Here is a 27,201-nt window from a genome sequence, read left to right as displayed (position 1 = left end):
TTTGGGACGGTTTTTGCGCTTTGTAGCGGTTTGGCAAACCGAGCATTGCGAGACGAATTCCAGCGAAGAGCAATGAGAAATCATTTTCTTTGGACATTTCGTCGCGTGATGGCATCATGGAGCTAGACTTTTGCGTTCCAGTATCCACGGCTCTAGTGCCTTGCAGGCCGGCATCCAGTGTTTTGCCACATTATTCAGCCGTCAGTACTTGAAGCGATAGTCCTTTGTAAAGCTCGAATTATGTGTGCAATAGGTCACAAAAGCTGAGCCACGCAAATCTGAGTCTACTGTATGCAATGCGGTTTAATTGATGCATTAGTGTGCGTTCAGTCGAATGTCGGATTTCTCACCATGCAGTTCATGTCTCACCGCAACAGTTTCGCTGGCGCTCTGGGTATACCATAACGTGTGTTCGAGTTCCGTACGTTCCAGCACACATATATGCATATGCCATTCTAAACTTAAGGCAAAGTCGTACAACAATGCAAGAAAATTTTATTGTATTTTTCAGAGTATCTCAGTCAGTGCATTTAACATTTCATATTGCTTCATTGCCCTTCATTTCGTCTGTCAAAGCCTATTTTCTTACTCTGCGGTATAACACATACAGTGTAGGATAACAGAGCGCAGGCTTATTAGTTTCGTCAGATGCGGCCTTCAGCCCCATATATGCATCTCCACCGAAAAAAGACGACGCGAATGCGACGTCTGGCACTGTGTGTCCGGATATGGGCAGCAGTCGTGATTGAAGCAAAGGCTACTTCAACCACGGCTCCTTTGCAGGAAGCTACTTAACTGTGACCAGGACACGACCGTTTTGTCGAGCCTGAGAGCAGGAGCAGTAACTGAAAGGAGCAGTAACCGAAAGTGGCCGTGTGTCTCAGACGAAAACAAATTTCGTAATTGCACTTCGGAAAAACCATGGTCAAAAAAAGTGGAAAAGTTATCGTTCGTCATTGCGGTTTGGCCTGTTCGCCAGGTGAATTTTCTGGCGACAAATCACACCAGCAAAACACTCAGATTATGGTAACTGACCGTTCGCATTACTCGTAAATATTGTTGGAGATCTCTAGGTCCAATACCGATTGACCAAGTATCCTAACTGCTTCTTTCGAATCGATCCCCGTATTAAAGTTTCTTAATTCTATCTTGCTGTTGCAAAATATGAATTTGGCTTTGATGCTCCTGCAGGGTAACGCCAGAGCAGCCTCTTCCACTATGAGCGAGTTTCTAGTGTTGAGGGATCCGGTGACCACTGTTTCGTAGTCTCCATCGATCACTGCCATTACAGCCGCCCCTTCTAGGCCGCATCGCAGTACGAAATTTGAGTAGAGTATACCCCTCATAGTCTTTTTCTTATAACTTTGACTCTATGTGCCCTTCGCTCCTTGTTGTGCATCGGGTGCATGTTCTTCGGAATTGGAGCGATCTTCAGTCTTTTTCGGACCCGAAGATCTATTTGTGCTGCCACGTATGACAGCTCCCTCTGGTTTTCCCCTATGCTGGCCAGGATCTTTCTTCCTGCCCTCGTGGAACTCAGTCTCCAGATTTGCACCTCTCTCTAGCTTGTGGCCGCCATTAGGAGAAGCCACCCTTGCAGAGACGCGGAGTGCGGTTTGATATACCTATATATCGCAAATTCTGCTCAATGGGAGTTCGATAAACGCGAACAACCCTGCTACACGCTGAAACGCAGTTGTTCTTATCTCTTTGGCTTCACAGCAATCTTATGTGGACATGTGCAGGCACAGATGCCAAGATGTACCATACATCCTATATAATACTGCAGACACAGAGGGGAACACAAAAGCAACTCGTTGGTAACTCCTTTAATAACAAAATTTACGCACAGTTAAACATATGTGCAGGCACAGATGCCAAGATGTACCATACATCCTATATAATACTGCAGACACAGAGGGGAACACAAAAGCAACTCGTTGGTAACTCCTTTAATAACAAAATTTACGCACAGTTAAACATGTTAAATACAGAACTCTTAGCTGGATTTTTAACATGTGCCTTGAGTACCAGCCAACAAAACCTAAACGTTGATCGAGCCAGCCACCTCCGGCAAACAGATGTGAACCTTGCCCAGCGGGAACTCAACGGAAATCCAGCATCTGCGCAGGAATAAAGAATCAGAGTGACAGTGTATCATCCGAATGCAATGGTGGCAAATTTGAAGCTTGTAAGCACGTCTGATCATTCCCTCCAAATGACATGCCATCCCAAAGACTGTATAAATGACACCCTTTTCCAGAACAAAATGAGATTTTGATTTAAAACAAAAAAAGAGAAATCAATTCTAGTCCAATATTTGACTCAGTGATATGGATACTGGTATGGGAGCCTTCGCACCATTTAAGGTAGTCACCTAAAGGCAGGGAAACTTGGTGCTCTGAGTGAATAAAATGCCGTGAAAATGACTATTTCATTCAACAGGCAGAAGGGACAATTTGAGGTTTAAAAAAAAAGAAAGTTTGAAGTATAGGCCTTAATTGAAAGCTAACAAAAAAATTGCTAAGCTTACACTGCGGTCTTCTTAAGTTCATACAAAAAGGTTTTATGTAGCCTGAAGAAAGATGCATAATAAAACCCATTCAAGCTTCAAGATGGGACTTGGAGCAAGATGCAGACCAAGATTTGTTTTCCCTAGTAAAATATTTTACAGTGGCAGACAGCACATACACAGTACATGATGGGATCACTTTTACAACACAATTTGTACTGTCAAAAAAACAAACAACGAGAAAGGTCCTTCAACCAGACATATATTAGAGACTTGTAGTTTACCGTGGCCGCTTACCGCAGCCGTCTATCGCTACTCCGCGCTACCAGCATAGCATGCGCTGACTGGTCCCTGCGCGTCGCGCCTGTCGACATTTGATGGTCACATGGCGCCATCTGTTGTCATCAGAGTGATCTGCGCATACACACTGACACTCACGCGGTAGCGGTAGGCGGTCAGCAGGAGCGCTAAACTAAATGCATCTATTAAAGGTAATGAAAACTGTAGGGCTGCACAGCTATTAGTAGCTGTCAAGCCTAGCGTAGGAGCTGACCTTCATTGATGCTTCCCAACACTGCAGAAAATGCACGGTCTCATTGTCTTCCCTACGGGTCAGCTTAGAAATCTGCAATAGCCATACTAGAAAGCGTAGCAAGGCCGACCATCCAAACTATTCGTGAATCAGGACCGGTTCACATCTACTCTACAACTCGGTTCCTCTTTGGACTGGCGAAATACTACCATGGCCAAAAATCGGAAGCTGTAACTTGTGCGAATGCTTAAGCATGCCTTTGTCATGCTCCTGGAAATACAAAGAGCTCATCCGGGCACTGCTGCATTGTCAACAGACCAATAACAACTAAAGGAAATGAAGAAGCTGTATTAATGAGTGTTGTGTACAACATGTGTCAAAAGCTCTGCGTCGTTTCCCGTCAAGCATTTTAAAAATAATGCCCTGCTACAAATATGAGTAACTATGGTGCACAGAAAAAATATCGAGCTAAGTACGAGCACACTAGTATGAAGGTGTTTGAAATGGTTGCTTTAAGAATGTGGCCATTACAATGTTTGCCATTCGGTGACTGACCGCATTGTGGGATGTTCCCGCATGCTCACAGCATCTTCTAGAACAAACGCCGGTCGAGCAAAACCCCGTATCAATTTCACTCCTTGACTACACAAGAAAGGTACGGGCAGCCCGCCGCTATAGCAACGCTTTGCTGTGTTTCATATCAGAAGCATCAATCTGTGAGGCAGCATTGAAATGGCGCAGCAGATAACAGTACAGCAAACAGACACCCGAGTTTCTGCCATGGGTCCATTGTGATAGTTGGAATTGCCGCGCTTGCATTCGTAGCTTGAGTGATCAAATGTGAGGAGTGAACATGCTTTCTCCGGGTTGTCCAAATTATTGAATACCCCACATTTCGTAACCTTCTGGCCATGGATGTTTTTAATTCTGGACTCAAAACAGATGCAAGTTGCGGTCCTGGATGGTTTGAGATAACCGCACGACAAAGCTATATCTGACCTTTTATTAATGCTTGTGCTGCTTAATCATTGCGTCAACAGCAGGAGCAGATGAACAGTTTCTAGCACTGCCAGCTGCATCACTGAAGCCTGCCTGCATCGTTTGCATACTACTATACTCTCGCAAGATAAGTAAGGTCGTTAAATGCAAATTATGTCGATAGTTAAAGTCTAGTTCTAATTTTGGAAAAGTGCCTACAGGTTGTTTTTGCAGTATGCGCACGGTGCCGTGTCAGCTCCCGTAGCAGCTTGCAAGCTGTGCTTTTTCTGAATTCAACAGATGGCACAAACGAACATTCAATATGCGGGCAATCTTTTTCTGTGCACAGGGCTAGAGTGCACGTTAGAAGCAAGTGGAAGTAGCTGTGCACATACTTGAGGCTCTAGATGACCTGCAGCCTCTCAAATTAAAAACAGAAAAAAGAGTATGTTTTCCATGTTGTTCATCGCTTGATCGCTGCTTTTATACCAACCAATTCAATTTCTGATCTTGAGTATTGCTAGCTCAAAAAAAAAAAAAAAAAAAAGAGAAAGAGCCTATGATTTGGTACAGGGTATCAGTTCATAAAAGAATTTTGAGCAAATATGAACAATGAAAAAAAAAAAAAGAATGTTACTGACGCCTGATGCTGCTGAACAAGTGTTCGGCCACGTCTCACAAAAACAGACCAGCAAAATAAAGCGTTGGACGAGACATATGAAGCACTCTTCCATATCATGCCTGCCCAAGGCAAAAACTTAGGCTACTAGAAGAATTTTAAACTTAGTCAATAATTTCTGTCTTGTCTCAGCTCCAGCACTTTGTATGGGCCAAGCACATCCCCTTCCTAATCAGCACATGGTGCCTAAGATAATTCTCTAGGCTTTTCTGTTGATAGTGTTGTGCTCAGCAAGTCAAGGCTGTCATGAGCTGTGACTATGCAATGGATTACACCATTCCTCGGTGAGTTTATAGTTCGGTGCAATTTGTCTGTTGTTTCCCTAGTGATTGTTTTTTGGAAACAAAAAAAAAAAACATGCCTTTGTGATGAAGACCACATTTGCCTTATTGTAAACTTGATAGTATGGCTGTATTGTTGCACTCTTTGAACTAATTCAAAGTCTCCTTTCTGTGGCTCAAGGCCTTCGTGATGGTGGATGCTAATAAATCCCTTCACGCACACAGTGCAGAAAAGCCGGGCCGCCTGCACCATCTTGAAGGTAGTGTTTGGAAAAATATATCATGCAGGTATACTTGTGCAAAATTAACTTATTATACCTAAGGATTGATTTCACTTAATATAAATCTGAATGACTATTTTCGGATCACTTGAAATGTTTGCTGTTGGCTACATTTTGGCTACTGTCGAGACCAACTAGGCCATTTGTGGCTGTAACAATCTGGTGATCCTGACTTCAGGCCATTGCACAACAATGGAAACATAAATAGGTATATGCTGTCAACTTTGTTCGCCTGCCGTTGTTTTATCTTGCCTGCCCTCTTTACACACTTTTTTTCTACTTATTATATAAGGTTGCATCCTCCTGCACTGCCCTGAACGTTCTTTTGGTAATGGACATGCAGATTTCTTTTTCTAGTGTATACTGTTAACAAAATGTAATACTCTTTAGTACCTCTTTGTAACTGTTATTTGTAATAAGTTAACTTCCTAAATAAAATTTATGCATACCTTTTAAGTAGTTTTTTCGTTCGTAAGGTACTGTATATGCTTGTATTACACGCTATCACTTTTATAGATGTGCAATTCTCGATTCATGTGCATGTTCTAAAGTCCCTTCCATCTATCTAGTATGTATTGCCACACTGTTGTAAGCCAGTGGTAACTGGCTCAGTGGGCACCCCTCCCATTCCCAACTCCATTACAATCTCTCCCCATCATGTCCCGGCTCCCAACCTTCATATCCTCCCCATCCTATCCAATATGTACCCTGTCCTCCATGCCGGTAACTGCCAATCTGTGGCCGTGGAACACCATTCTCCATTCTTCGCTACCCAGGGAGCGGCCTATGCGGATGCCTCCTTTGTGACTCCTCAAGGTGGCTACGCTCTGTACTCTGCCTCCTAGACCCTGAAACCCACACCACTAGTCCATGCCTCCACCCGCTGGACGCATCGTGTGTTGAGATCGTCGCCACTGACGACGCCCTCCAATCCTTTGCCCTCCTTCTTTCTCTTCCGGGGTACACGGTGTATTGAGACTTGCAAACCACTTTATGGCTCATATAAAAGCAGGAGCTAGCCCTTTCAACAAAAAGTCAAAACAATGCTCTACTACGTTACAGCCTTCCATTGTTTCCTCCGTTGGAAACCTGAGCATTCAGGGATTGACGGCAGTTAATTGGCCCATCAACTCACCCGTGACACTCTTGACCAGCCACCTTTTATCCCTTAGCCCAAGCCCTCTGAGGACGGTGAGAGACTCTTCCCTGTGCTGGAGCATTAAAGAGTCCTACCTACAGCTTTGCCTCAACAAGCGCTTGTACCCAACCCACATCCCAAGTATCAGTAGCCATGCCAGAAGTTTGCGTTCTCTGGCTCATCCAGATGAATGCACTCATTACACCCTCCTGTCCACTACTTCACGACCCCATCCTTCCTCTTCCATTACCACCTGCCATGACTGGATTGGAGCTGACGGGGAAGGAGAAAGCATCGACTAGTCGCCCAGACACTTGACATGCTTGGCCTGTAATTTCTGTCTAAACAAAAGTCATATACAGCTACCACTTCAAAACAAGAAAGGAGTTAGCAGCCACTGACATGGTGGCATGCGGTTTTTTTTGTTCTACTTTCTCACAAATTACCTCCCTGATTATTTATTGCTCCACATTCATCAAAACAAAATAAAAAACAATCCCCTATTCTCTTTTGCATCAGTGGCTGTTAGCTCCTTCTTCATGTATCTCATAACTATGCCTCTTACTTTTCCCATTACTTCTAATGTCCTGTAATCATTGCCCTTCTAGCCCCCTCATTTTAAGTGAATAAGGGTTCTTATGGTACACACAGAAAGAGTGGAGAAATCTTTTTTGTGACTAGCAAGACAGATTTACGCTTACCAACTGCGGCAACACCTTCTCCAGGTGCTCAGGACGAACCTCAGTGTCGCACTGGATCTGGAACATTAGGAAAACGACAAAGAAGAGACAGGAAAGTCGGTATAAGCATTCATTACCCTTTGAGAAAACAGACAGTGACAATAACAGATGCCAACAAAACTCATACCCGTAGCTCTGTCAAAACCTGTAACGATTTTCAGCTGTGACAAAGGCATCTTTTTGCTCTTTCCCATGATGCACAAACAATAAAAGAAAAGAATTAATCCTCACATGTGGCATGTTTATTTCATAGTTTTACCGCACTGCATGGGGGATTGATGACTACTGCTCAGCACAATACCATGCTCACACTTTAAGCTTTTGCTTAATCTGACTGACGTGTGCATCAGACTATTCTTCAGTCTACAATTTGCACAGAATCCCAGAATAAATAAATCAAAAGTGCGAAGGAATGAGTCAGCACGCACACTTCGAATCCTTCATCTGTGTAATTTTGCACTGTTCGCTGCACGACACGAATCCAAACGAACTCCTCATTCTCAACAGTGCACCTTCCCTGAGTACACGCAGAATAAACAAGCCAGAATTAAATTTCGCAAAATGATGGCATAAAGCATTACCCCTGACACTTTCTATTTTGAAAGGTGCCTTTGCAGTGACACATTGAAGCAGCTTTTTGATGCTTCTCATACAGACTTAAGAGCCAAAGGCTCCCATAAGCCAGCACAACACGACCGAAAGATGTCAAAAGAAAGCGTACGAGAATGACATCAACAAACAATATCACAGCAAGGCGCCAATAATTATTTAAGAAATGAATCGACATTCCACACCTTTGCTTGATCAGTGGCCCTCATTACGGTCTCTGTAAAAATAAAACAAGCAGCGAAGACAGCAATCAGAAGTGCACCACATCTCCACTTGCGCGCACAAAAGATCAGCATATAAAAAATTGCATCACGCTGTTCTATACTAGTTTTGGGAATGATATCGAGGAGGTAACAGAAAAAAGAAAGCTGCAGGTAGGATTTATTTTCATTTGTTCACTGAGTACGCCTATCCCCTACAAATGGAGAATTTAGCAATACAGGCAAGCTGCATCATCTTGCAAACAGAGCAACACGAACGACAAATGAAGATCAGTGGGGGTCAACATGGAGGTAACAAAATCACCATACAGTAAAATTTTAAACTAAAATCATTGGGAATAAAAGAGACATTTGAATTAGGCAGGTACGGGAATGCGCTACCTTTATCAGTGCAAAGGAGGTTACATAAAACAGCTGGAGTGGTGATTCATAATAGGCACCAATGGGAGCGGGTGAAGCCTGCGGCAGCCATCTTGCGAGGGGCTATGGCCAGCGTCGGCTCATCACGCGGGTTTAATTTGCACTTGCGTTCGTCCAGTTTGATAACACGGTGAAACTGCACCTGAACAAACTTCAAGGGACCTTCAGAAAAAGTTTGTTCAAGTGAAAGTTCGTTAACTGAAAATAGGTGCGTGGAAGTTCGTTTCCGTTAGCTCCAAGAAATATTGTGTTCACATCATATCTCAACCCATGCATTTGTTGTTGCACTCATATGCAAGCGAAGAATGCAGTAATCTTTTGTAGTACTTTTGAACTTAGGACTGCAGTGGTCTTGAATGCAAGCTGCCGTGAACTTTGTCCAGCACAACGGTCTGCTGAACAGCAAAGGCCTCCATTTTTTCCAAGCAGATGATTGCTTCAACAGATCATGGTCAACCAGCACGCATATGTACGCCTTTGTTCGAGCTAAAAGCCTTAATAGGGATGAGGGTCGGCTATGGATGGTTACGATTGCGGAGCCAATTAGGAGTGCAAAACCAGCTATGGATTCGGCTGGCCACAAGCTTGTTTAGGTTGGCTAATTCAATTTAATGCTAAATGACGGCCAGGTTTCGTCATGTGGTAATGAAACGCTGTTCTCGACGTAAATATATGTGACAAAATGTGCGGGTTGTGCTTGCTGAAGTGCTCAGTATGACGTAGGAGACACAGGATGAGCCGCAGAGGATGTTCGTAAAACTGAAATGAGCAATGACTGAATTTCGTCAAAATGAAGGGCATTTGCTTAGCATTCAATAGGGCTTTGGTAGGGCAATTTAATAAAGTTTGTAAAGCTGAATGCTTCGTTTAAATGACGTTCATTCAAGTGGTATTCTAGTATACTACAATTAAATCATCTCATAGTCAGGAAAAGCTTTGATGGGAGCCCATATTTATTCCTAATGCGGTATATTTACAATTAAATTTGATGAAATGAAGTAGTGTGTTCTTTCTGAACGCTTCTTTATAAGCAGCTGAATAAAAAGTGAACAATAAAACAGAGAGAGAGAGAGAATTTGTAAGATACTCAAGCTCTGCATTTAATTGAAGCAATGGTGTTAATGATTCCCTTCTGTGGCTCTCCTTAAGGCTCCTTATATGTGTACACATACTTCGCTACTCGTTTAACTACTAATTCCGTAATTTGTGCCTCTGTTGTCTCAAATATTTATTAGCATACAGTCGTAAGCTACCAAACTATGTAAAAGACCACCTCACACAGATATGACAGCTCGCTTTAACTAATCCTTATGAATGTGCCTCTGTGGCCTAGAAGTAGCGCCTGAATCGGGATGTGGTGCTCCCGAATGGTTCGATTCCCAAGTCACCTCCCATCTCAAATGAGCAGCACGAATTGGCAGCTCGTGCCAAATCAGTCACATCACTCCCATTGGCTTGTGACGCCACACAACCTGCCAACCAATTAATGCCCAGCCATTTCACCGGCCAGGGGCATGCTGGTGACTTTTTGCTCACATTGCCAACAATGCCGCGACCCAGTTTCTAGAGAATGGGGATCTGTACGTGACAGTGTTAAAACTTGGATGGCTCGAGAGAGAAGCCTCAAGACGTAAGAATGCACCAAGATTTTTCCTTTTTCCATTGCAATACAATTCCACACACCTAGATTTCAGCAGCATTTCTACAAGCATCAGAAAACCAAGACTCAACAAACCGGGCGATATTTAGGTTAGGTTAGGCTAGGGTAGGTTGGGTTAGTTAGGTTAGGTTAGGTGGGCCTTGTTCCTAGGTTAGTTAGGTGGGCAAGGCCAACCTCACCAACAACATGGCTCCCAAGGTTAGTTAGGATAGGTTAGGTGGGCCTAACTTAACTAACCTAGCTTAGCCTAACCTAAACTAGCCCAGCCAAGCCTAGCCTAACCTAACCTTAGGCGCCGGTATCCGTACAGGGATGGTGAATACAACTCACCTATCGTCATAATGCGAAAGAGTTCCGTGAGCATCTTGAGTGCATCGGCGCTGACTGAAAGAAAGAGAAAAGGTAAGAATGAAGGGAAAGAAGTACACAAAAGACTCAACATGCACAGCTACTCACTCCTTGTCTTGTCATGCTCGAAATTCATCTTCATCAGCTCCTGGATTGTCTTCTGCATAGGGTTACAAAAGAAGAAGCAACAAAAAAGACATATCAGGTTACGCACGATCTTGGTTTCAAAAACTTCAAGTCTGCTCTATATATCGACATACAAGAATATGTATGTAACTCTGAACTCGTCTCATTAAATGGCCTTTGGTGTTGAAAGCAAAATGCAACTGAACTTGGTTTCGGAGAAGCTACTTAGGCCCCCTTGCCCTCTATGGTTCCAAGCTTTCCAACACATGTTAAAAATTACTGCAGTTATGCCCATAAACCCAAATGCCCTATCTTCAATTATAAATCTTTTAGCTGCGATAGACATAAACCACATGCCGATTATTGCATTCATTGGCTAATGCATCAATTAAAAGAAGAAAATGCCAGCTAAAATTTGGTGTCTACAGTCCTCTAATTAGGCCTTTAAACTACAGGCCCACGTACAGGAGATATAAAGCCCAGCAAAGTGTGCATCTTAACTTTAACAACTGAAAAACTTTCAGAAATGAGGAGAACAAAGCACCAATGCAGATATAACCCTGAGAAATGCTTATCGCAATATATAGCTTTTACAAACTGTTACTATAAAATAGACCTCATCAATACCAGTGAATTACTATATAGGCACCTCCTACATCTGGCTTGCAGCCCGCAAGACCGGTTTTGCGTACTCATCAGGATAGCTACTCTGCTGCTCACAGCTATGGCATATACCAATAATGATGTCAAAGGTTTCATTGTGGAGTGAAACATTACCAAAGGCAGAAAACGTTTTGAAACGGACCATATTTGCGATATTACTGAGTCTATGTCAAGTGATTGGAGTGATGTGTCAAACACATGCACCGCGCGTGAACTCGAATCAATGTGTGGTCAAAGGCGTATTCAGTGTTTTCATTATGCATGTAAGCAGGTTTTTGAAGTCTCAAAAATGCTTTATGCTGCCCTCTGTGATCCCTACAGACCGACTGATCGACCGAGTGCTCGAGCCTTTTGCACGCAGCTTACAACTGAGTGCACCCTCATACACAGTGCTCCAAAGCAACTGTATGAAATTATGGTTTTAAATTTGCTTCCCAAGGAATTTTGCCACTTCGTGACGAATGCACGTCGCCCGAGAGCACATCTTGCTTTCACTAAGTACATTCGATTTTCCAGTCCTGGGCTAGTTGCTGACAAGTCTCGGCTTCCACTCTGAAAGGAAGCAGCGTGATGGTCACATGACCCTGCAAGCTCCCTCCATCGTTTGCTCTTAGCAGGCAATGCCAACCATCAGTCACCGCAATCACCATAACCACGACTCGGTTCTTACGCAGTGACGCCATGCGCACGTTTATCTTTTGGTGTACTAAAGATAGATAGCAGAGGTGTGAATCAACCAGTGTTTTTCACAAACAGAGCGTGATATGCCTGAAAGCAAAGTATCTTACAGAACTCAGTTTAGCAGCTTGCTTGCCGCTGTTGCTCACGCACTGCACTCGAAACCAGATGAAAGCATTTGAAAAAGCATTTACAACAAGCACTAGCTGCTCCAGCACAAAGTGCTTCACTTGTGACACTTCTAGACCTGCACGCTAGAAAGATCGCGAAAAGGTGAAGAACTTCTAGACAGCACAAACAAATAATCCGTGCTCGGGGTTCTGGACGCTTCCGTGTGTGGTGAAATTCAAGACAAGAAAGTGAAGACACAAGGTCCAAAAGTCTTACCGTGCAATATCGTATGCACGAACAAAGAAAGTACTCAGAATGCGCTCGGAGTCTGCCTCGAAATGGCCGCCAGCCCAAGAGCTTTACTGGTGGATGGGGCTTCTGGGCTGCCCGAGGAAAATCGAACACTGGGCAGCTGTCAGCTAAGAAGTCCCGGACAGTCTAGGACTGATAATCGAATGTATACTCACTGTACACAGTTGCATTGTTAAACACAAATGAGGGAAATATTTCAGTACGGGCAAGTGCCAACAGCAGCAGCCACAGAAGTCTTTAGTATGCTCCACTGCGCACACTCTCCACTTTCATCTGCCAATGTTAGGGCATCAATTACTTTCACCCCGTTCTCAGCAACTCCGAAGGAGATATGCATTACAAACACAAAGGCGCTCACACGAATTCTATGATCCAGGCTTCCGCTTTGGCAGTTTCATTTCAGAGACAAGCAAATCCAGAGAACTTCGATTACTCTTTTTCGATTCCTACCGGCAGCGAAGAAGCACGAACAGAAAGAGAAGGAACATGCAAAAATACGAGCGAACGCTGCACTCATAATTGGCCATCTAGAGGAGGCGATGAATTGGTTTATTGAGAAAAATTTACAGTATAAAAAGACTCGCGCGTCTGTGCCCTACAGATAATGCAGTGCGCAGACGCGTGAGTGTAGTGCAGCGTTCGTGTTTTTGCATGATCCTTATCTTTTGTGTTCGTGCTTTTTCGCTGCCGGTATGAATCAAGAATGTTACCAACTTGCCCAAAAACTTGTTTTACTCAATTGCTTTTATCTATGTTGGCAGAAACATTGGTCGAAGGCTTTAAAACAACTGTTCGGGTTTCCGCCAGCAGACAATGAACAAAAAGCCGCGCACTAGTGACCAGCGTAGCAGAGTGTGCAATAAAAGGCTTCGCTTAATTACCGCTTTAAACGTAGGTGTTTGAACAATGAGACTTTCCTCCAATTGCTTCGCGTTCTTATCACTGTCTTCGTCCAACAACTCAACATCTTCGTCGTCAACTTGCGCTCTCGAAGTTCCCGCTTTAGGACTGGCTGCCATGTTGAAGTTTGACGCGCGCACAACAAATGGATCGATGGAAGCAAGGAAGCAACTCGTTGTCGTGAAGCGCCACCAGCCCATCATTTGTAACATCGAGCTAATACAAAGACTTGGTAAGGAAAATATTGATAAATAGCACTGTTTTATACAATACTTCATTTTATTAGAAGTGCAAAAACGCGAACTTTCAGCGTGTACAGTATTTGTTACAAACAAAAAGTGCAGCTTTAAAAACAGAATAAAATAAAAGCAAAGTGTGCCACATAATCAATTTAGGATTACCAATTTGGACGTTATTTTTGATAAACAGTACAAACATGAATGCACAATTATTATAAGTAATATTTTGTTTTGTAATCTAAACTTTATCTAAAGCCTAGAGAAATGAAGTGAAAGGCTTCGGCCATTTCTTTCCCTGTCACTGCTGTCAGCGCGCGCACTCGTGAGCCGAGCTGTACTGCGTGCACCTACTACGGTGGTTCCAATGGTTCGACTCTGTTAAACCCTTTTGCGTTTCTAATTTTTCGTTCCTGTCGCCCTCGGGGGTTTTCCGCCGCCGTCGAAATCATGTTGGACCTCGAAGAGAACTGCTACTTCGAGGAGGACAAAATGTGCGTACCTGACACAGCGGCGGCCGCGCGTATGCGCGCAAGCCACCGGCCGCGACCGTTTCCGTTTGCTGCGTGTCGCTTGAGGCACCTGGCGCTTTCGCAGGCAGCTGCTGCCATGCGTTTTGCGGGCCTCTCGCTGTGGCTTCTGATCTTATTTCTTGTTTATTCTTCCGCTGCCGCCATGCACGCGATCTCGATCCACGCCTATGTGACTAGCTGCTGTCAGGTGCGTGTGCTCAGCCAACACACGCGGTCTACGTTGAGTTGGCACCTTTAATGCTGTTTTCACTGCCTTTGACAATACCGTGGTTTAGCGGAGGGACTTCTGGTGTTCAGGTAAAGCATCAATGGTGTCAGTAGTGACGAGATTTTAAATACTTTAGCCTTGCAGGGAAGTTGAGCCAGCGATGCTAGAGAAAGATACATCAATCACTTTGGACTGCTAGCGCGATTAATTACATTGTAGCTTGTGTTCAGCGGGTCGCGCTGTTTTTTCAACCCCCACAAACAAGCATTTATGCTATTCGCGCAATGGGCGTCTTTGCAATGTTCTTCAGTTTGCTGCTGGAGAGGCGAATGCCGGTTTTACTGAAGCGCGCATTGCAAGAATCTTTTCCAGCGTGTTTTAAGGACACTCCCAAGGTGCGGTGAAGCATGGGGAAGGTTGTAATTTATTAATGCTAGAAACAAGGGGAATCAGTGACGGCATAGCTTGTCTCGTATTGATGATGACATCCGAGATTTTTTTTTAGTTCATGTTTTGTGTAAAGTTGTTCCCCATAGAACTGCTGAGGATCCTTTGATTTTATGCTGGGTATCTCTGTGGAGTATTTTTGGTACTCATTCCAAATATGGAAATTGTGTAGCTCTGTGTATGGATTGTATTTGTGTTGCGCTCTACAGAGGAAATCTCATGAATGCGCGTGCTTTCGGAACAACGATGAGTGGATTTGTTTGGTAACCCGAGTGGGATGGAGCTGCGAAATACGTCTTTCTCATATGCTTTCAGACATTTGGCACACTAGTTAATAACATAATTTGATAGCGCACATCAGTTTGCACAAACATTATGTTGCATTTGCCTTCACTTTTTGAAGTTCCTTTACTTGGCTAATGGTATAGCTCAGTTAATCAATCTTCAAGCGTCCAGGGTTCACAAGGAAGGTTAGCTGCACGCCTCCTCTTTGAAAGTGCATGTAGTACAGATTGTTCAGAGTGTTACAGCAATGTTGCTTGTTTGGAAACATTGTTTTAGTAAGGGTGTTGTAATTACCAGTGCAAAGATTCTATGTAACCCTTGAGCTGCACTTAAAGTGCAATAGCGACAGGGTACTCGTATGGAGCTTTGACTGGGGCTCTTATTTATCAAATTTTTCCATTTCACTTCCTTGGTTTTCGTTCTATGAAGAGGCTAGATGCTATATGTGACTACATTGCATCCTCCCTTGCACATGCTCTCATCTTTCCTCTCGTTCTGTTGGATTACGGCTGCCCTCTTCTTTTGAGCTTATGTGCTTGTTAAGTGTGCTGACCCTCCTTTTTTTTTTAAGGCTTGATCACCACTTGCTCGTGCGCACGTGTTTCCTTTGCATCCCTCCCCTGTCCCCACAGTTCTGTTTTGTTTCCTGTTTTCTTTTTTTCTTTTCCCCCCCGTTTTCTGGCCCCCTAGTGGCGGATGCGCTGTGGGCGCGTGCTATGTCTGATGTGGCCTACCAACTCATCCCACAAGAGGACCCAGACGACTCGCCGGATACGTTCTTCTTCACTATGGAGGACCGCATGTATGTCTGCTCTGATGACTCGCTGCCCGTTTTAAGCTTTGAACTGTTTTGGTGAAGTGGCCTTTGTAAAGAATTTGCCTCTTTGGTTTCGGTGCATGGCTGCACGTGTAGAGCGGCGTTTTTCAGCAAGGAGCACCTCGACTCGTGCAGTTCAATCAGTCTGGCACAGCAGAGACTTCACTACAAGCTGTATTTTGTTTTTCGTACCAGCAAGTGTTTTTTATGCTAAAAAAGCTAGAAGGCCATGCTTACTTTGCTTCTGTCAGCTCTTATCTCCTTCTTCCTCTCTCGTTAGCCATGACATTGGTGCGGCACTTACAGATAGCTTGAGCAAGCACTTTATGGGCACATTATAATTCTTCCGAAGTTCTAAAATCTTGCAAACAGGTGATGTCATGTTGAGTGCGGACTTTGCAAAGCATAGTGGAGAAGTAGAGGTGAAATTTGTAATTTGGCGGAGGAGGGCACTGCTACGAGAATTTTCTTTAGTTGATTTCTTAGACACAAGTGTTTTATGGCATTTTTAGCTAAATGCCCCACCGTGGTGGCTTAGGGGCTAGTGCGTTCGACATTTTGGCCTTAAGGACAAGGGCTTGATCCTGGCCTTGATGGCCACATTTTAATAGAGGCAATAAAGCAAGGCGCTCATGTACTGTGTGAGGTCCGTGTACATTAAGGAACCGCGGGTGTTCGAAATTTCTGGAGCCCTTCGCTAAGAGTCCCCCATAGCTCGAGTCAATTTTGGGTTGTTAATCACCAAACTGTTCAGAGAAAACAACAAAGAGAGAAATGTGCAGTATAGTCATGCCTTTTACCCTTGCTTTCTTTTTTCTTTTTTTCATGAAAACAAAATTCCTTAGCTTTTGATTTTTTGAATTTACTCTGAAGCATCGATTTCAATTTGCTGTGAAACCTGTTTTGAAATTTGGAACTGCTTACCTCTTGGTCCTGTGTTATGGCCTGTTACACCTTCAGTTTTTCTCTCATATTAAAGTTTATTTTTGTGTTCTTTTTTTCTCTTTAATGTGACTATGCTAATTTTTGCTAATTGTGCTGCGCTCTCTTGATTTTCACTTCTTCCTGTGTCTTAATAAACCTCCAGCCCTGAAATGAGATTTCTGTTTGTATTCGGTGGTTGTGTGCATTTTATTATTTCGATTGGTCCATGATCCACATTGTTTTGCAGTCCCAGTTACCAGTTGTAGGTTAAAATTTGAAGGCTAGTGAAAAGGCTCCTATTTACAGTACGGACATTGCAGCAAACTGTGGAAAAAGAATGTGTAACATTGAGATGCATTAGGAGAAGAAATTGAATTGAAAAACAAGTGCAAGCTAATCATGTCGGAGTTTGAATCGGAAAGAAGGTCCCTGATGGTAACGGAGTGGATTCTGAAACGGACTAGCATAGCACAGGGTGCCGAAGAACCACTTGGGCAGATGAGGTTAGGAAGTTTTGTGATGTTATGGTGGTTGCAGCTGGACCAGACCCTTTTGTTACACAGGGGATATGCTGACGATAACAGTTCTGATAACTTTCGTGCTTTCCACAGATACTGTTACTCGTCCTTATCAGCGTGACTATCACTTTTCGATACATTTTTTTGTCACACGGCATCAACTTGATGATTTAATCACACTGGTGTCGAATAGCTATCCCAGCTGTGATTCACTATCTTATTAGCGGTTGCATGCTGGCAAGTTTAAGGGATGATGTCGCGGCAAATTGCAAGGCTTGATTTGTGAATGCTTTCGACATCCAGGGTTTCTGACATCATTGGCGTGTGGATTCGTGATTTGGGCGAACAGGAAGGATCTCCTAAATAAATTGGAACACTCAAGTTGGAAAAATCTGTCCGCCTGTCCATCTGATGCAGAGAGAGAGGAATCGAGGCCAGGGGAAGGGAGTGCAAAGACATGAAGAGGGTGGAGCTGGCATGCCACATTGGGATTGCTGGATTGGTTTTTGAGAGGGAAGTGGCGGTGCTCCCGTGATTGACAGAATTTTATTGTTCCACAGACTCATGGTTGTAGGAGTTCATCAGTGGCAGCAGCCGCTACGTCCAAGGAAGAATGTTAATGCATACCTGCCAGCTCTCCCGACTTATCCGGGAAACTCCTGAATTTTGATGCTTTTTTGCGATCGTACGACTAAAACAAATCTCCCCGAAACACTCCCATGCTTGGCCAAGTTTGACCAAAGCTTTTTTCTAGTCTGGCCACATAGCTCCGAAGCTGCCTATCCTGTGCCACAAGTTCCTATTGTGATCAGTGAAGATTCTAAAAAGCATATTCAGCCAACCGCAGTTGTTAAATTTGCCAGTACCGTTTTACCAGGGGTCCACAGAGCATGCCACTAAGATGCACAGATTTTGTTAAAACTAATTGAGGGTACCAAAATAGCTTGAAATAAATTGAAATTAATAAATGAACCAAATAAACCCGGCGACATTTACTGCAGATGCCAACAACTGTTTCTGCGTATTAGCAATGCTACCAATGGCAGTGCCGCTACAAGTATGATGGAGTCTTTGGTTGTGTGGCTTTCTTTTTTGAATGCATTTTAAAAGGGAATCAAGCAAGCTGTAATTTATTGAAAATCAGTAAAGTAGGCTGCTTTAATTATTGTGAACACAAATACCTATCTGTATGACGCTGTGGCATAGTCATAAAACGTAGTATATTCACTTCAGATGCTTAAAACAAATTAAACAAAAGAGATAATGTTAGTAGCGATGAAAGGACAGAGTATGGCATCACCATATGCTAAAACTTAATTTTCCTGATTAATTTATTATGTAAATTCCTGGTTAAACCGTGAGTTATTCCTTCGATACTACCACCAAGTGGCGAGATCTACCAAAATATGCCAATATCTTTATACTCGTCTTTGGCAGTAGACTATTCATTTAAGCATTCATGGTGTATTTAATTTGGGGCCACTTGTCATGTCATGTCCGACTCTTCGTGACCCTACGGACCATATCATGCCAAGCTTTCCGGCCTCCCACTGTCTTCCTAATATCACATAGCTTCATCTGCAGCGCCTCGAGGATGCCATCTAACCATCTCGTTGATGCCTACCCCTTCTCCTGTGACCCTCAATCTTTCCCAGCATCAAAGTTTTCTCCAGCGACTCCGCTCTTCTCATCAGATGACCAAAGTAGCTGAGCTTTAACTTTAGAATTTGATCCTCCAATGAGCAGTCAGGGTTTATGGTCGATAATATGGGGTCTCTTACAGTAAAGCAAAGAGCAATTCAGCAAAGGGGGACTGGAAAGCAAGGACACATGCATTAGGGAACCTTCAACTAGCCATTTCTTTTCAGTGTGGTTCTTTTTGTGCATATGTGAGGACTACGCTGTAAAGGAAGAACATTTATTCTATTTGACACGCATTCTTTTTTCGGCTACAGTTGTTACGTAACAAGTTAGCTAGTTGCAGAGACAGACCAGCTTACGAGCCTCACTTGGTGAAAAGTTGTAAACAACGATTTTACTTACCTGCTCAAGCATACTATATCTGCCCTGCTGTGGTGGCTCAGTTCTAGGGCGCTTGGCTGCTTTGTCCAAGGGTGTGGGATCGGATCCCGGCTGCGGCGGCCACTTTTCGATGGAGGCGAAAAGCAAGGCGCTCGTGTGCTGTGCGATGGCAGTGCACATTAAAGACCCCCAGATTGTCAAAATTTCTGGAGTCCCCCATTAAGGTGTCTCTCAGCCCGAGTTGCTTTGGGACGTTAAAGCCAATAAACCGAACTAAATCATGCTGTATCCGCAGAAATTGAAGTCACCATGTTCGAGAATAGCTAACCTTTTTACTAGCTGGTTGTCTGCCATTATAGTAATGTCATTAAGCAGTGTGAAACGACAGGACAAAACTGTGCCATTATAGGGGTGCCAGGTGTGAAAGGACACAACAAAAGTAAAAGATGATGAACACAAGCGCTACTTGCAACTATTTATTGAAGGCAGAGGCACTGGCCTGCACAGATGCAACAGTGGTAGATACTCGGAGATTTGTCATCAGGATTATTGGGAAAAGTGCGAAGAAATCATCTCAGCATTATGAATAACTACTGAAAATCGCTGGGGCAGTTTGGTCCCATTCAAATTTTAGCGAGCCACTTTTTTACATACTTCTTTCCGGGATTCTTACATCACGGAAACTTGGTTTGCAGTCGGTGTATGCCAAACAGGGCTGAGCAAGATGTGCACTTTCATTGCTGTATTTTATTTTGCATGTTCCCCAGGTTTGTTGTTCCTATAATGCCCCATTGTCCGATATGCAGTTTGTTACAAGACAAGGAGGTAGGCAATGCTAGTGGCATTACTGGCCAGATCATTTATTTATTAGCCCGTTTGCTCAGAGGTGTGACTCATGATAACGTAACAATTGCACAAATGAGATACAAAGTCTGAAGTGGCGAATGGCTATTGAAGAGCTAGCGCTTAAGCAATATACACACGAGGAGAAATTCATTTGCATCAGCATTATCACATATCAGAAAGGCGTTACTAACAGGCAGCACTGGTGGAATGAAAACATGTTTTCCGCTTCACAATTTTTACATTTGTTGGCCACTTCTTGTGTGGCTTTCTTATGTGGAAGCATGTTGCGTATATTTTTTTTACTTTACAATGTCACTTAGGCACATAGTGTTCAATCTTTAGTTTGCACATAGGAAGAACATTTGCAATGGCAACCTTACAGGGAATGCTTCCAGTGATGAAAGTGAAAGCACGTGAATGAATGAATATTAGTAGAAATTCAGTGGACACATATAAGAAGGATTCTCAGTTTTTCTTTCCTAATTGGTGTTCAGAATAGTTCATATTTCATTGAGTTAGTTTTAAAAAAAACCCTAATTTTTTTCTTTTAACGCCAGTTTGCCTCTGCATCTCTGTGCTGACATGCTTTTTTCTTTTGAAGCACTATGTTTCGAAAGCATTGTGAAGTGGATGGTCGACTCAGAATGGCTCAGCGGCTACCAGGTCTCTTTCTTTAAGTGCTGCAATAAACACGAGACGCACACAGCTGGCAGCTGTAGTAAATTGATAATCAATTCCTAGAGTGCGTTGTTGCTGTAAGCCAAGAGGCTTGGGAATGCTCCTTCGCTGTCTCTTCATATACCTAATGAGAGAGACGTTCTGAGGGATGGACGATTGTGACCTCTATCTTCATTTAGTACGTCTTTGATAGGCACACTGCATCTTTTTAGATGGAGCACTTCAGGTATCTGGTGACCACTTGGAAGCTATGGTAAAAGCTTTAAACTTTTTTTTCTTAAGGGGGAGGGGGGGAGAGTGAGAGAGAGAGAGAGACAAGAGACTAACTCATTTTCGATGGTTGTAGCTGAGCAGGATGCAATATATACTCAGAACATTGCATGAAATGAGGCAGCGAGAGAAACCATCCGCCATAAATGGCTGTGGTGTGACTATTGTGCTCACCTTTGAGAGCTTAGCGCCAATTTGCTAAGTGAGAATTATTGCTACCTTCTACATACTGCTTACTGTGGCCTCTATAGAGTGGAGCATGGGTGTCTGAAGAAAGTGGCCGTTAGCATTCGGTGCAGATTGAAGCCTCTCAAATTTCTTGTGACTGGTGCTTGATAGCAGACTCCAGCATTGTAAAATTGCGTTTTTAGTGTCACTGGCCTTAATATATGCAGCATTGGTGAACGTCTCTGACAAGCGCTTCTCGTAGAGGGGAGAGGGATGGGTGGTGGCAAGGAGGGCTACTTAATGTGTGTTGTTTTTTCTTGTCTGCATTGGATTTGGTAACAGGCTGTTTTGTTTCTGCCTTCCATCGTTTGCACTCCTTGCATTCTATAAATACACTCTTTTTAAACATTAAACTCTTACACGCAGGTAGCCTACTAGGCCTCGCCTAGTTAACTTCCCTGCCTTTCCATTTTTCTGTTTCGCTCTCTCTCTCTCTCTACATTGCTAGCTGCACTCTGATTTTCACCACTTTTACGCAGTTCCACCACTCAGGCAATTGAGATGTAGGATCTGTCACCAGAAAATGGTTGACAGTAACTGACTAGCGTCAGTTTTTTCTGTTAATCGTTTCATTTAATTTTTTTTCTATCATTGCATGTAAACGGCTCTATACGGTTACTATCAGTTCAGTTCAGTCGTGTCCGACTCTTCGTGACCCTATAGACCATGTCACGCCACGCTTTCCGGTCTCTCACTATCTTCCTAACATCACATAACTTCATCTGCAGCGCCTCGAGGATGCCATCTAACCATCGCGTTCGCTGCCTACCCCTTCTCTGGCGACCCTCAACCTTTCCCAACATCAAATCTTTCTCCAGCGGCTCCTCTCTTCTCATCAGATTACCAAAGTATCTGAGCTTTAACTTTAGAATTTGACCCTCCAATGAGCAGTCAGGGTTTATGGTCGACAATATCGACTGATTTGATCTTCTGGCAGTCCAAGGAACTCTCAAAAGTCTCCGCCAGCACCACAATTCAAACGCGTCAATTATATACCCACTATACGGTTACTATAGTGGGTATATAATCAGTGCATGATTATAGTGGGCTCTAGTTATTGAATGGTGGGGTGAACAGCGGTTTTGCGAGTTGCAGTGCGAGTTTGTGCTTCAAACATCATGCACGAGGGACAGTTTCAAGCCTGGATGCACATTTTATTTCTTATAAACTTTGTGTCTACTCACAATTCTTTGAGAACCTTGTGTGCATGCGCTGTGCAGATGAGAGCGCATTTTCAACGTGCTGGGGCCTGTAATTGGTGTTGGTGGAACATTTGGTGGCCTCACTTGACAGTGAAATACTTGCCCATTTTTTCACTTTGCACTTACTAAATTATTTGCTGAAACTCATGTTCGTTGATCTGCGCTTGGGTTTTCAATGTAACTGTGGGCCTTGTAATGACAACAGAGATGCTGGGAGATGACAAGCATTTAATCGCAACTGAGATTACTTTGGAATAATGCAGCTTTCATGAAGAAAAAGGAAAATGTAATCCCCCTTCTTTTTTTACCGGAACATGATATCACATGAAAGGAACATGAAACTGGCTGGTTAGAGAAATATCGGAGGAGTCCTGTTCTAATGCGGATATACTGTCTGCATTACACATGTTTGCATCACTTGTAGCCTTTTCATTAAAGTGAACTGTTTGCCTGTTTGTGTGTGCAAAAGTTGCTTTTCTTTTATTCATTCCATTTTTTTTTGTAAACGTGTCATTTGTGGCTGTTCTCTTTTTCTTCTACATTTTTCCAAAACAATTTCTCTGCCACTTGCATTATCGCCTTGCTCCCTACCATCTCCCTGTTGTGTCACTTAGCATCCGAACCATGAATCTTTCTAAACTGGCCCAGTTGTCTTCTTCCATACATGGATGTTAGATCAAGAGTCTGTTACTTCAAATTGTGATGCTACTTAATGTCACTTTTTTGTATGAGATCCAAGCTTGATTAGCAGTAGCCTTGGTGGCATAAGTTAGTCAAGAAAAATGTGCAACATAACCTCGTTAATTTAGTCTCGCTTAAGTTAAATTTCCGGTTTACTTAAACTGGCGTTTTGGACCTGTTAATATCACGTCCAACTCTGCATGTGATTTGAACAAATTTTTTGGCCTCCTTATGAGCCAAAAATTATTGAGATTAACTGCTTTAGTTCAACATCTTATAAAGCCAGCCAGGCTGGCTTATGTGTTCTGTTGCAGTCTGTGCAGTGTGGAAGGCGGTGCTAGATAAAGAAATGGACAGGCAGGGCCTTTCTCTTTCCGCTGCGTGTTTCCATTGTGTTTTCAATACTCTGCTTTTGTGTGTAGCAGGATATATTGGCTCATTTAAAATTTAGCAAGAGCTTTTAGTGAAAATTCAAGGTATAGTTAAGGTCTTTGACATGTCTTTTTTTCCTGACACAAACATTTTTTTGCTACAGGTCTCGGCACCCTTGATTATTGACAAAAGATTAATGCGTTGTCATTTTTTTAAGTTTGTTCAACTGATGAAAATTGGTTTAATGCTCTTTTGAATATTTTGAAGGAATTAACACATGGGGGGCAGTAGTCTTATTTTATGTGCAGAAAAAGGAAAGTTGTTAATTAGCTCCATTTGTGACCACCATCATTTTGGTGACTATTCTGTGTGATTGGAATTGGTGCAGAATAAAGAGAAGAAGCTTGGGAATTTTTTTTTTTTTTTTTTACTGTTCTGACACAGGGTTTATCTTGTAATAATGAATACCGGCAGGGATACGCTAAGGGTGCTTTTCAGCTCTCTTGTACTGAAAAGATGTCGAGGCATTGTCAGACACAATCCAGAGTAGTTTGTGGGTTGAGTTCTTTTTCACCAGTGCTGTGTGTGATTTGAATTGTGGTTCAGAGCTGGTGGTGCACTTTTTGTGGGCTTCTTTCCAATATATCTCCTTCCAAGCCTTTACGCTGGTGTGGCATCGTTCTGTTCGTTGTTTCTTTTCTCTTTCTTTCTTTTTTTCCTTCTTTCCTTTATTTTTTAAATGGTGCCATTGTGGGGTCCACTGCCTTCTTTGTCCAAGAAAAGAAAATTTTCCCAAAGAATCTTCTTTTGAGGCAAGGCTGTTAAAGCCTGTTCGGGACAGCTAGCTTTTTGGCACATTTCTGCTCTGTGTGCAGTATGGACTGCTTGGAACCGGACACGTGATCTTATGTGTGACCTAGAACACCATAGGTCCCAATAGTGGTTGCATTTGCTGTATACTCTGATCACCCGACTGAGATACTGAAAAAAGTGGGTTTCACTTGAGAACTAATGGTGCAGTTGCTGGCTTCAGAGCACTATCATTTTTTTGAAGTCTCATTTGATAACCCTCCAGAGTTCGTTTTAGTATGATGTACCTAACTTCGTTTAGTTCATGCTTCAATTGCCGGAAATAGAGAGCACACATCACAGAGTAAAGAACATCACCAGGGCTTCGTATCTTTCTTTACGCATTATTCCCGTGGCTGTCGTCAAAGCGACGCGATAGCGTGCTGTTTATCTTGATATATGTTCATGTTTTGGATTAGAGGGCGCTTCTCACTGGACAAGATGAAACGCACCCCTTTGAGCATTCAGCACTGACATCAATTCTGCGTGTGCCCTCCACTCTCCACCAGGGGCATGACAGTGACCTCTGGCAGTGTGGTGATTCAGAAGGACGACAGCAACCTGATTGGCATCAGCATTGGAGGTGGTGCTCCCCTGTGTCCCTGCCTCTATGTGGTGCAGGTAAGAGGAGATGGTTCACTCTTGTTGTCGTTGTATAAAGCTTAGAAGGCACTCTTATGCCATTTCAGTGCATGTTAAAGAACCTAAGTGGTTGCTGTTTGTATGAAGCCCTTTGCTACAGTGCCTGTGCTCTCTCTTTTCATCTCTGCCCTGAGGGGAGTGGTTAAGGTGTCCACCCAAGAAGTGGGACAGTCGCTGCACCCTTTCCTTTCGTTTAAACCTGATTTATTTACTTGGCATAAAGCCTATATTGATAGAATAGATGAGTAATGTTATGCGATCCTCACATCGGTCATCCCATTGTTATGCAGTTTGCGGAACAGGAGCATGCAATAGAGATGCTGTTTAGCCAGTGATCAGTGAAACGCAGTTCTAGGTTGATTGGTGACTCATTCATCAAAATTCATCAGAAAAGCACCAGAAAGGGGACAAATGGAAGCCCTAATGAGTAGCATTTTGCTCTTCTCCTTGTAGGCCACTGTAATTTTGCCTCTCTTATTTCATTTAATTTATTTTAACCTCGGGGATTTCACATTACAGAGGGTTGGGGGGCAGTGAAACAGAACAAAAGCAAGTACAAGCGTGATACAAAACAACGCTGTTGGAAATAGCTCAAAACGAAACCCAATACAAAAGGAATACAAGAATTCTTTTCACTTTGTTCTTGTATTGCTGTGTAAATCTTTCAGGCAGTTAAGTGTATAGTTATCACTTCTGAAGCAGTAATGTTCATTCTCCAGGAGGCATTAGCTGCAAACAGCCCTCAAGATTCTTGATGGTGAAGGTTCTTTGGATAGGTCACCACGTTCTGGCATGGCTTTTATCATGACGCAGTTGGTCCTTGTGCTCTATGTGGTGCTTGTAAGATACTTTGAAGATTATCATAGGTTTTCATTGTAGGGGACTGTTAGCTCCCTTTTTAAGACTTGTGTAAGACACTTAAACTCTTATTGTGTCAGGGTTTTTTTTTGACAGGCTTGTCAAACCTCACAGTCTGCCAGCCACGGTTTTCTCTGTTCTTTGTGATTTCACAGCATGTTTGGCGTTTTCTTGCAATGCAGATTGTAACCAGCCATAGTGAGTGTAGGTTCAAGTATGTACGTAACCTTGGGCTGGGGTGCTTCAGACTTCATAATCAGTGGGTTGCGTTCTGCTCAAACAGGATAAGGGATAAGCCTAAACATTTTGTTAAGATTCCTTGGATCTTGCAACTTCATTGCCACAGCGCAGCCATTGGTGTAAGTTGTATTTCAAACAGGTTTTAGCTTGGGTCAGGATTTCCTCCCGCCCTTTGATGAAAAGTTGTCGTGGGTCTGTGAATTCACAGACTGCCGGCCTACCTTTGAGGTCCGTGCTTTAAGCCTGTTCTGCACTACAGAATGTAGCTCGTCGGCGCTGCTCTATGCTTTTTCACGTTCTTGCATTTGCCCTGTTTACCTATTTCCTCTGTCCATTATTTATGTAACGATGGCTTGAGTATTTTTACTGTATGTGAGGCAAGTAGGTAGATACGTTGTCATTTAGAGTGTTCCAACATCACCAAATTGCAGTCTCCTAACTGTCCTAGTTTTTCAACAGGTGTTCGACAACACGCCAGCTGCCCGGGATGGTACCCTGCAGTCAGGTGACGAGATTGTGGGGGTCAACGGTTCGGCCGTCAAAGGCAAGACCAAGGTGGAGGTTGCCAAGATGATCCAGAGCGTCAAGGCAAGGGTCCTAAGCTCAGTCGCAGTTTGTGTGCATAGTTTCTGGGGCAGGAAAGTGCCTTCCATTCATGAAATGGGCCTTTAGTTTTCTTTTTCTTTTTTTGTATGCTTACTGTTATTTGTAGTTCCACTCACCTGCTTTGATTTTTCAGTACTGTTAATTCTCGCTGTATTAAATCTTGAGGGGAACTGGAAATTTGTTAGATTGACACAGAGTTCAGATTTGAGAAGCCTCCTTTGTACACTTTATTTTGGCAGGTGCAAGTATAAGTTGTAATAATAAACTAGATCAGTGAAATGTATTCGTCTAAAGGTTGTCCACTATGTTACGTATCTATACCTCTTGTTACTAATGTATATGACTTGTTTTAATTTAATGTGTGTGCTCTTTGTTAAAGGGTCATGTCAAGACTTTTCACCTTTCATTATATTGTTGCTTCCACACTGGCTTCAGTAGGAATCGACTGCCCCCCACCCAACCCCTCAATCCTAACTAGATGGACGAAGCATGTTACGAAACAGATGCTAGAGCCAGGGAATGTAATAAGGGAGTTACGTATTACTCTTTG

The 27,201-nt window shown here is 43.1% G+C and overlaps 2 protein-coding genes across 5 annotated transcripts in view; one reads left to right on the top strand and one right to left on the bottom strand.

Moving 5' to 3' along the window:
* Window positions 1-1,822: 1,822 nt before the first annotated feature.
* LOC146189508 (centromere protein X-like) lies at window positions 1,823-13,339 on the bottom strand. Of its 2 annotated transcripts, none has more exons than XM_084603276.1 (6): window positions 13,171-13,339; window positions 10,508-10,559; window positions 10,382-10,435; window positions 7,936-7,967; window positions 7,103-7,159; window positions 1,823-2,123 (listed from the first exon to the last, which is right to left on the bottom strand). In XM_084603276.1, the coding sequence occupies exons 1-6, from the start codon at window positions 13,306-13,308 to the stop codon at window positions 2,106-2,108; spliced, it is 351 nt and encodes a 116-aa protein (XP_084459402.1). In that variant the 5' UTR covers window positions 13,309-13,339; the 3' UTR covers window positions 1,823-2,105. The 2 variants fall into 2 exon arrangements, with proteins under 2 accessions (XP_084459402.1, XP_084459403.1); XM_084603277.1 differs by having other exon boundaries at window positions 10,508-10,561; window positions 13,209-13,339.
* Window positions 13,340-13,714: 375 nt separating this feature from the next.
* The window catches only part of PICK1 (protein interacting with PRKCA 1), a 34,313-nt gene continuing 20,826 nt past the window's right edge, over window positions 13,715-27,201 (top strand). For 2 of the 3 annotated variants that reach the window (XM_084604302.1, XM_084604301.1), the window contains exons 1-4: window positions 13,715-13,919; window positions 15,589-15,700; window positions 24,815-24,926; window positions 26,505-26,633. In XM_084604302.1, the coding sequence (XP_084460428.1) occupies window positions 15,615-15,700; window positions 24,815-24,926; window positions 26,505-26,633 (327 nt within the window). In that variant the 5' untranslated portion in view covers window positions 13,715-13,919; window positions 15,589-15,614. The remainder of the gene's footprint in view (window positions 13,920-15,588; window positions 15,701-24,814; window positions 24,927-26,504; window positions 26,634-27,201) is intronic. The other variant, XM_084604304.1, reaches the window with a different exon arrangement.

This window comes from Amblyomma maculatum, chromosome 5 (genome assembly GCF_055883805.1).
Source record: "Amblyomma maculatum isolate TAMU_Amacu chromosome 5, ASM5588380v1, whole genome shotgun sequence".
NCBI classification, from domain to species: Eukaryota; Metazoa; Arthropoda; class Arachnida; order Ixodida; family Ixodidae; genus Amblyomma; species Amblyomma maculatum.
The sequence above is the reverse complement of the archived record's forward strand: the minus strand, read 5'-3'. Positions and strand labels throughout refer to the sequence as shown.